This window comes from Camelina sativa, chromosome 7, assembly GCF_000633955.1.
Source record: "Camelina sativa cultivar DH55 chromosome 7, Cs, whole genome shotgun sequence".
NCBI lineage: Eukaryota > Viridiplantae > Streptophyta > Magnoliopsida > Brassicales > Brassicaceae > Camelina > Camelina sativa.
Genome location: NC_025691.1, coordinates 821,549 through 832,255, shown reverse-complemented (window position 1 = coordinate 832,255; position 10,707 = coordinate 821,549). Strand labels below are relative to the sequence as shown.

Below are 10,707 nucleotides of genomic sequence, written 5' to 3'. Positions count from 1 at the left end.
TCAAACATTAAAAAAATTCTAAGACCAATCAAATTCAAAACTATATTCTTCTATTTATAAAATATAGAATCATTATGATATAAAAGTGTACGACAGACATAGAGAACTTTTGTTTATCTGTAATGATTTCACATAACTACTGTAATTATCACAAACTGACCCTTCTTATCGTAATTTTTTTCAACTTTCAACAACTATATGGTATGATGATTATTACATCTTTACACAATGTTTTGGTATGCCACTTCCATTTTCCGACATCCACTTCCGTTCGACACGTGACACAATGGGTTGGACGATGACGTTGTCGGTCTCTCGAATTCTGCATCGTTCCACAAATCCATCTCCGGTATATAATTATCCGTCGTTAAACCGGTATAATAACCGGACCGGTCCAGTTCATGGAACGGTGATTCTGAAGTCTCACTGACGGCTGGGATCAAATACGAGTTAGGCCCATTTAGTTGCGAGGCAACGAGCCGATCCAAAGCGGCCCAGCTAGTGACGAAGCTTGGATCCACAACTTTGCTGACGTGACAGTTGTTGTCGAGGTTGGGGAGTTTCAAAAAAGGGTCTAAAACTATCTCTTCTTTACAAGATTGCCCCATAGCTTCAAGAAGGTGCTCGATAGTCTCATCGTTGAACGACGACGTTTTAACCGATCTCCCAGGGCTGCTAATCATGGTCTTGCAAAGACTCTTCTTCTTGAAAACACGACACACCACCCATCCTTCGTCGCATCCTATGGCCTCACATGTGTCGACGTTGACATCATCATCGTGATTCGAGGAGATTAATACACTACTCTCGTCGAGTCTGTATTCATGCATGATCCAATCGGATTTCTGACCATGAGGGGCTCGACCTTTGTAGAAGACAAGCGTCTTTCGCATCCCGATCCTATCACCATTGGTATATATGATCTTGTCACGTCCTGTAGCTTTCCAAAACCCGACCGTGGTGGCTCGGTTGGTTCTAGTCCCCGTGGGGTACTTCTTGTCCTTATGGCTAAAGAAGTACCAATCGTTTTGCGGCGTTGTTCCAATCTTACACATCTCTACTCAGGGAAAAAACAAGAGTTATATGTTAGGTTCTTATAGTTCTTCTTCCAAATAGTATATATTTTTAACAAACAATTAAGCGTATATGTATTTTTTTACTCTACGAATTTTTCCCAATATGAAATCACCAGTTCTTGAAGCTTCTATCTACGACTCAACGTGATAGGAAGAATACTTTAATATATAGAAGCCCTAATATTACGTTTTATCAAGAATCAAGAAAGTCTATGTATACTCTCGAGATTGCAAGAAATAATATAGACAATAAAGATAGAAGTTGAACCTTGAATATCCCAAGGCTCGAGCTTGTTGAGATCAACGTCACGAATAACATCGAGATCGATCTTGACATTAGAGATTTTCTTGCGTAGGTAATACTGCAAGAGTTCTTCCTCGGTCGGGTGAAACCTGAAGCCAGGAGGCACTTGTGACTGTCCGTTTACTGATATGTTCATTGCTAAAGATAGAAAAAAGAAGAAGAACATATAACGAGTTTATAACTAACCAAAGTGGGTCTCTATATATATATATGTGTGTGTGTGTGTATATCTCGACGTCAAAATAAATAAAATATATGTGTATATTGTTTACATCACCTGGCAAAACAAAAAATACATGCATGATGAAATGCATGTGTTCATTTTTAATTTCTTTTTAACAAATTTTCCTTTTAAAAATGGGAGTATTAATTTTTAATCCGAATATCTTGTGTTTTCATATGGTGTCATTGTAAGTATGCATGAGCGGCCAGTTACAAATAAACATAATAAGAGCCTCTAAGGGGTTATTCTAATAATTTGAAGTCTCTGTTATATTCCGGAAACAGAACTCGTAATGAATGTTGTACTTGCTTGGGAAATCTATACTACCAACGGCTAAACGGCTATACCAAGTACCTCGTGCCAGCTTCTTCAGCTTATCGTTTTGCCAACTTTTGAGATCACATTATATAAATCTACTACAAAAACTATCTATTTTATTGCATGATTCAGTAATATACCCGTCAAAAATACAATAATGCAAAATATAAAAAATTAATTACAATTTAAAATTAAAATTATTTTGCTATCTTTTAGTTCGGTGTAAATGTGTAATGATCCTCTTTAATTTTGTTTAGGGTAGTTTTTCTAAATACAGTGGGACCAGGTCACGTAGCCATTGGGTAAAAGTATGGTCCACGTGGGATCCACTTGTCAACTGTAATGTAGGAAGCAAGCCCACATCGCTACGATGACACCCGACCTTAAAATTCTCTATAGACAAGACATTTTATTTTAGTCATTTTTGTTTTCTCATAAATTGCAAAGAATACACAAAGGAAAAGATGTGATGTGATGTTAACTACGACATTAAAACTCGTCGATTAAAGCTCGTAGCTTAGTCTACTATTATCGATATGAATTCAAATAATTTCAGAGGCCAGTTTGTACGTAGAACGTGATGCGAGGAGATATCATATCGATAGACTGGTGAATGGTGAAGTATATATATTACTCATGAGAATCCACAAACTCCTCATGGAATATATGTGCAGGTAAGGTAATTAACATTGCACAAAAAGGTCTTTTTTTTTTTTTTTTTTTAANAAAGGGTCTGAGATTCGCATTATGTGCATGTGGTTCAAGAAAAGAAAGTGGATTTGCCAAAAATAAAATAACTTACTGTATTTATTTTAAGTTCGGATGACGACGTGAATCTAGATGAACAGTTGTTTACAACTGTGAGAGAAGTATGTACGTACGTATGCCGTAGATCTTGTGGGGGCCTATTTACAAACGGTTATTTAATTTCTGATTTTCTTTTAACGTGGTTTTGAGTTTATAATAGATTCATAATATATACTCAGGGACTCAAAACTTATTATGGCCATATATGTACTCTGCTATAGGATAACAGTCGCCATACTAACTTAAATTATGAGATTAAAATTGAGTTAATTATAATGGATGCTTTCTGATACAGTTAACAAGTTATAGTTTTGAGAAATGTGAATATATAGCACTGACAAGGTTTTGCAATCCGGAGTATGTAATAAGAATACTTAGCCCTGGGGTTTTAAACCGAACCAAAATAACTGAATCGAACCGAACCGATATTTTTGGTGTTCGGTTCGGTTTCGGTTATGGCGGGTGAACCGATCGGTACAATTTTTTTCCAAAAAACCGAAATATTTCGGTTATTTCGGTTCGGTTTTCGGTTAACCGAATTATTATTATTATTATTATTATTTTTTTTTTTTATTTATAAATTTTTAGGAAAAAATCTAACAAAACCAAAATTTACACCTAAAATAACCGAATCACCCAGAAAAACCGAAACCAAAAAAACCGAAATATTTAAAATAAAACCGAAAAAACCGAGATTATCTCTAAATAACCGAAAAATCTGATTTTTTTTTAATGTTTTTAATCAAATTTCGATTAATTTCGGTTTTGAAATTTGAAAACCGAATTAACCGATAAACCGAAATAACCGAACCGAAATATATTTCGGTTCAATTCGGTTAGATTTTCAAAACTCAAAAACCCGAAAAAATGAAATAACCGAACCGAATTCACCGAAATAACCGAAATCCCAAGGCTAAGAATACTTATGTTTGAATGATGTTTACATTGATACCCAAAAAAAAAAATATATACAAGCTTGCAAGCATAATGCAGACAGTTGCAAAGGGTTTTATAAACTAATGACGACGTGTCCTTACGGCATACTAATGGCGCAGGAAGTTCAAAAAAGTGTAGAATCAAAGCAGTGGGGCTAGAGAAAATCGTAAGAAATCGTGGGGAAGAATACGTGAAATGGACATACGAACTGTCAGATTATAATTATTTCTATATACTTCAAATATATAGGACCTACCGTTGCCTTAATGTTATTTGCATGTTGATGATCTTTTTTTTTTCATAATGTTATTTGATTTAAAAAAAAGTTAATTCTGATTAAACCAAAATTGAGTAAATGTATGTGGTCTGATCTAAATGTATTTGAGTATAGAGGCTATATTTACAAAATGAATAATTAAGAAAATAAATATATGTGGTTGAAGAATTATATAATGGGTGCAAATGGTTGCACGGTTGAAGAGATTGAACAGGTTGAAAAAAATTATTCAACCAATTTTCACCATTTGCATTAAAGAGGTTGAAGAGGTTGGAAAAACTTATTCAGCCGTTCAACTTAAAAAGTTAGAAAAATAAACTAATCCTACAGCAAAATTGTTCAACTTGTTCAGCCACTATTTTGGAGATGAATGAGTTGAATATTATTCAACCCAATTTTGTTCAATCCATTTTTTCAATTTTAAGCAACCATTTGCAGCCAATATGTAGTTTGAAACGAACATTGTTAAGCCAATATTGCGATGCTGATCCAGATCTTGATTCATGAGTCTCCTTTACTAAGCTGACCGTGGAGAAGATGGCCCTTTTGTTCTCCTTGTGTACGAACAAGTGAATGTAATTCTAACTTTTACGTGGATTTAGAAAGCTTTACAAATTCGTACTTTAAGAAATTTAGGAATCGTAATATCAAAGTTGAAGGATTGAAGGTGACTTTTGATTGTGTTCGTTTGGTTTAGTCTTTTCTTTTCACATATTAGTAGTTGTTACGATAGCGATCTGTTTACCAAGTGATCAAGGGATTAATTTTATTGAACTTCGAAACAATCTTCATTTATGTACTACCAGTTATATATATTATATTATAAACGAAGGTGATATAGGAAAACAACATTTATGTAAAACTAAATACATCACATTGGTATGATACAATATATATATAATATATCACATTAGTAAGCAGCACTAATCCTCCCTTGAAAGAGACAACAAATTAAACGACTGTAAGACATAAAGAAACCAGAAACTCTGTGTATAGGACATGTCTTAAAACAATTGTTGCAAGCACAAAAAGTTATGATAAAGTCTCCACGAACCAGTGTTGCATCATTGCGGCTTTGAAGAGCATAATGAAGATAATCAATCTATGAATGCCTTATCGATGCGGCTTTGAACCAGTTGGACGGCCAAGTAGAAATTAAGCATCTTATTGCGATAGCGAAGAAAATTCCAAAATTCAAATAGGTATATATTATAGCATATTATCTTTTCCAATGTTGAAGGAATTTTTTCGTTTAAGGTATTTTTTAGTAAACAAATGTTAATACCTTCCAAGTTTGCTGGTTGTTGATGCAGCCAGGACAGCTGAAATTGCTAGATTTTTAAAAATATTTGTCGTCTAATACATGTATTCTTCCTCACTTTGGTATCTCATGACGAAGTAATCAAGTAGTTAAATACTTTTGCATGCACGAGAGAGAAAGGTACGTACCTTGGTCTCACAATTAAAAAATATGTGTTTAATTATTAATCTTAAACCTGAACCATGTGTGTTTGTCTTTTCAAATAGATTATGTATCTAAATGATATGATGATGAATTTTCGCTCCCAATAAATGATTAAATTCTAAAATAACTGTACCCAAATAGAAAATTATATATGGAGGTGATAAACAAGCCGGAGTGTTCTTTTTGGTTGGACGAGAACAGAGGAATCAGTCACATAGCTATATACAGTACAAATGTGTTGGAAGAGAAAACCTGCTTTTACGCAACATATCCAATTTTGATTCTATATATGCAACCTACGTTATGGGCCTTATGGCATGTTTTGATAATCTAAAAAAGATCCAATTCTTTTGAACAAACTACAAGTCTACATGGTCAAGTCTAGGAACAATTGTTTCTTTGTTTCTGTATTTAGTTATAAAACCGATATCAGGACCTTTTAATAGTTATGTAGGGTGTATAATCCTAAACTGTTTCTGGTCATATTTGGGTCCTTTGGCCTGAAATAAACTCAAATGATTAGTTGACAAAAAATCATTTCAACATAAACCCAATAGAGCTAAGGGCAATCTCAATGGGGTTTATATTTTTGGAGCTCTTATAATTTTGAATTAATATAAGATGTACTTTTAGTTGATTAAGAACTTTGGGAAATATAATTACAATTTTTCCCTCCAACGATGGGTTCTTATATTAGGTCTCTTAATTTGATTTTTTTTTTTTTTTGAAATTAAAGAAATTAAAGTAGAATATGAAATTTTTGCATATTAAAATATGTTTATAAAATTATTGCATTTCATAAAATTTTAAACATTAAAAACATGAAAACATAATAAAATAGAAGTACAATTCATGAAAAGGGAAAATGATTAATTGTATCCCAACAAAGGGAAAAGATATATGTTTATAAAATTATTGCGTCTCATAAAGTTTGAACTCAGTAGACCATTTCATTCCCGAGTGAACAATATGATATTTATGTGCCTCTCGTTTTTTTTTTTTTTTTTTTTTTTNCGTTTGTTTTGCTCTTTTTAGGCTCTTTTAGGTTTTTGCATTGAATGAGAAAGATTAAATAATCTAATTAGGATCTTATTAATTAATCGTTTCATGTGAGATGTCGTCGAAATGTCATATATTTCTAAGTTTATAAACTTATGTAATCACTTCAAAGTCTCCAACGCAAATCAACATAATTTAAAAGCTTAACCGTGAAAACAGAGTATTACATAATTCACGTAAAAATTACACATATTGGAAAATTTACCTTAATTGCCCTTTGAAGCTACTCGTAACGCTTAACTGGTCTGAGTTGGCCCTCGAGTGAAGTCCACCTCCGCCGCACTTCGCCACCGTCCTCACACTTTCAACCAACGCTTCGGTTTCCACATCCTCCGCAAGAATCTCCGCCAACTGCTCTGGACTTATCACAAGCCTCACCTTCCACACTCCACAACCACCTCCTCCCCCGCCATTCATAGCCGTCGCTACCGGTGTTTTCCCGAAAGACATTCTGTACGGCGTTGATAGTTGTTCGGAAGAGTACTGTGGAGTGGTTGAGGCGGGGGAAGAAAGAGGGAGGAGGTAGTATATGTTACCGGGAAAGAGCTCTTCGCCGTGTAGAAGCGGTGGAGATGAGTGGCGAAGGCTTAAGGAGTCGTGGATGACGTGGCCGGGAAATTCGTTGGTGATGAATTCGGCTAAGACGGGAGGATGAAGCTCCATAACGCCACCGTTTGGAGTCACCACTTTTATCAACGAATCATCTTTGTCGTACAATTTTCTTGAACCACCACTTCCTTTGAATACGCAGTTACCCATTTTGTTTTTTTGTTTTTTTTTTCACAAGAGAATATATAATAGTAACAAGTTATTATTGTGTGTATTTGTAATGTATGGAATCCAAAGAAAACCCAAGACGGAGAGAGGTTTAAGACGAAGGTTTTCTTTGAGCATATGAAGTATCTATTACCAAAATAAAGTATAAAACTTTATTACGAAGTAAAAAGAAAAAAATTGTGGATGGTCCACCACTTTTCTTGGTTAAAAAGGAACGAAGATCCTGTACTTGCGATAATTTATTATCATCATATTCATATTATGATTTTGGGTACTTCAGAGTAACTGGTAATATGACTACTCGTAGAATACTTTGGCAATATAATGTATTTTCATTTTGAAAGTGCTTGGCACTTCTTATTTCATTTGAAGCTAATAAATTCCATATCTGTAGATTAATTGGCAAGGTTGTATAAAAATAGAGAGCGGTTGTCTAAGAAAACGTAACTACAAGAAAGAATATAAATTATTCACCCATTCCCTTTTAAAAAGGAAGTGACAGGGTTAATAATGTTCACGTGAGGTCAAAAGGTTGAAAAGGCCGACAGAGACAAAAAGACTTTAATCTTAACTTTATAAAACTATATATGGTTAATCAAAGTTGCAGTTGAATTTTATTATTTTTACATTCAGGTGAAGCCAAATTCTTAGAGAAAACCCCACGAAATTTATAAAACAAACGTTTACCGTTTACGTGTTAAACTATTGACCAAACAGTGTATATCTTAAAAGATTTTCAAGATAAACAGAGTATATCTTTGCATGTTGTTTCTACTCTAATTGATTAATGTAATGTCACATAACTTGTGGATCCATGTCCTACAACAACATAACATTTTTGTCTTCTTATAGTATACGGAGGATCAAAAAAGAAAGATTATAGAAAGACGAAAGAAAAAAACAGTACCACCATCTTTCGGTGCACTCAATTACGTACCAACAATTTCTTGGCGGGTCATTATTAATTTCAAGGGTCCTGACGAGCAATGGCCCATAATATTTACATAATCACATTTTTTTTTGTTTTTTTTTTGAGTTCTATTAGAGAGCTTTGAACCCACCATAGTGGAATATATATTATAAAAATTCCACTAGCCTACTTGTCTCTCACACTACATGCTGAAATTTATAAATACCAGCAAAGAATTATGAGTTATAGAAATACAGATGAAATTTTAATAATTTATTGTTTTTGTCATCTTTGATTTATTCTTTTTGTTTAAAAACTTCAAGTGAGAAATGAATTAATATTTAGTTTGAGATTTTAACGTGGTTCTGTTTTGGTTTATATGTTTTCTTTTGAAGACCCTTACCCTAAATGAAACTGAGTTTATATAATGAATTAGGTTTTAACCCGCGGTATATCGCGGAACTATATTTTTAAAAGTAAAATAAAAATATAATTTTTTAAATAGATTAACTATATATGACTAATGTTTTGTAAATTTTAAATGTATATCCCCTTATATCTATATATTATATAGGTTTACCGGTTTAAAAAGTTTAGGTTTACCGGTTTAAATTGTTAAATTCAGAATATAACATGTGGTATACCGTAGTACTGTTTGTTTATTTTACATAATCGTAATTTAATAAACTTAATTAGATATACCTAATATTCAATCGTCGATGACGTTAATAAAATAATGAACTGATGATTTACTAACAGTTAATAAAATAATTTTTAATTTATATTGATACCCAAACCAATCCCGCTAAATATTCAAACACTATTTTTCTTCTTTGTTTAAGTACAACATGCACGTTTTTCAAAACCCAAATAACGAAAATGCAAAAAAATTTAGTACCAAAAATCTTGCTAATCAAGTATACATTATGTTCAAAATATCTTAATTTTAGAATTGTTTACATATGATTCATAAATAAGTTATGAAATATGATAATTTTTTTTATTTTTTTTTTTTTTTTTGCAGATAAAATGGACAAATATGTATTGAAGATTAATTTGGGATTTCTACATACATTTTTATTGTTAGCATTAAATCTTGTAATGAATTAAGGAAATATTTAGGAATTTTACAAAACAAATATTTAATGAGATATTGTAATTAGTCGTTGATTGATTAAGGAGATATTTTAGGAATTTTTTTCTGGACAAAATGTTGGTTTTAAATTTTATTTTATAAATTAAAATTAAAAATATTTATTGTTAATGACATATCTGTAAATAATTGTGAACTTCATTATTTATTTCATAAATGTGTCCAAAAATATATATATATAGATTGTTCTTTCTTTTAAAACTCTCAAAACTGTTCTTTCTCCTTTGTTTAAAATTAATTTGGTTAGGATGGGCAGTTTAGCCTCCTAATAACACCAACCTATATGGCCTAATTAACCAACACTTACATAACGAGTCAGACTTAACTAAAGTGGTAACACATAATGGGCCTAACGAAAAACTAAATCATGAATTATGGTCCTGAATATATACAAAGATACATACAATTTTTTTTTAATTAAAATCGAAAACCCAATCAGAAAAAGGGGAGGTTTCATTCGATATAATAATTTTATTTTTAATAAAAAACGAGAAATAGGTGAGTATTAATTTAATGACAGGCTTAATTAAGGTGACAAAATCCCGGAGAAAACTTTAAAGATAGTTGACGCGTGAAACACACCCTGCCTGTGCCTGTGTGTTGTTTAGTATAGTAATTAATTAACTTAGATTCCACGTCAGCAGATACGTGAACCAGAACAACACTTTAATAATTTCCGTCTAATAACCTCGCATGCCCCATGCATCGTAGTTCACATCCTTACTCAAACTCCTTCCTCATTTTTTATAAAATTCCGGGTTGAAAAAAGAACCCAAATGGTTTCACATTGAAACTAACCGGGGTTTACTATAACATTCTACTGCCACAGTTTATATATTACCACCGAACCAAAACTAAATTTAGTGCAATCGAATCGAATAAACTAGTTTTTTTTCAAGGATAACGTACGTTTTTAATAGATCAAGGCGATATTAGGTTATACATAGTTAACTGTGTATTGCTACTTTCATTTCAAAAAGGTTATTAAAAACCAAACCAAATATTGGAACCGGATATAACCAAACTAAATCATTTTTCTCTGCTTTCGTTTGGACATACTTTGACGGCAAAACCGAAATACCCAACCCAAACAATAGGAAAACCAAATTGCACACGCCTATATATAAAATGCCCACGCCTAAATAAAATCCCTAACAATCTCAATCTCTTCTCTATAGTCCTATATATATATAAACAAGTCATACACGCATCATTTTATGCAAGCACTTGAAAAACAAGGAAGATCAAGAAATGGGGAATTTTCTTAGGAGAAGCTGCGCTGTACACCCGGCTTCTGGCGACGGAGGAAGAGGAAGACACGTGGAGGAGTCGCCGCAACAACGTAGAAGCACTGTACGGGTTAAAGTGAGGATGAGAAGAGATCAACTGGAAGAGCTTATGT

The 10,707-nt window shown here is 32.8% G+C and overlaps 3 protein-coding genes across 3 annotated transcripts in view; 1 reads left to right on the top strand and 2 right to left on the bottom strand.

Annotated features, from left to right (window-relative positions):
• LOC104699687 (NAC domain-containing protein 66-like) lies at window positions 154–1,535 on the bottom strand. Its single transcript, XM_010415028.1, has 2 exons — window positions 1,345–1,535; window positions 154–1,057 (listed from the first exon to the last, which is right to left on the bottom strand). The coding sequence occupies exons 1-2, from the start codon at window positions 1,514–1,516 to the stop codon at window positions 222–224; spliced, it is 1,008 nt and encodes a 335-aa protein (XP_010413330.1). The 5' UTR covers window positions 1,517–1,535; the 3' UTR covers window positions 154–221.
• On the bottom strand, window positions 6,522–7,344 carry LOC104699686. Its single transcript, XM_010415026.2, has one exon. The coding sequence runs from the start codon at window positions 7,222–7,224 to the stop codon at window positions 6,667–6,669; it is 558 nt and encodes a 185-aa protein (XP_010413328.1). The 5' UTR covers window positions 7,225–7,344; the 3' UTR covers window positions 6,522–6,666.
• Window positions 10,467–10,707, top strand: part of LOC104699685 — a 2,738-nt gene continuing 2,497 nt past the window's right edge. The window contains exon 1 of the mRNA XM_010415025.2: window positions 10,467–10,548. The gene's annotated coding sequence lies outside the window, so the exon portion shown is untranslated. The remainder of the gene's footprint in view (window positions 10,549–10,707) is intronic.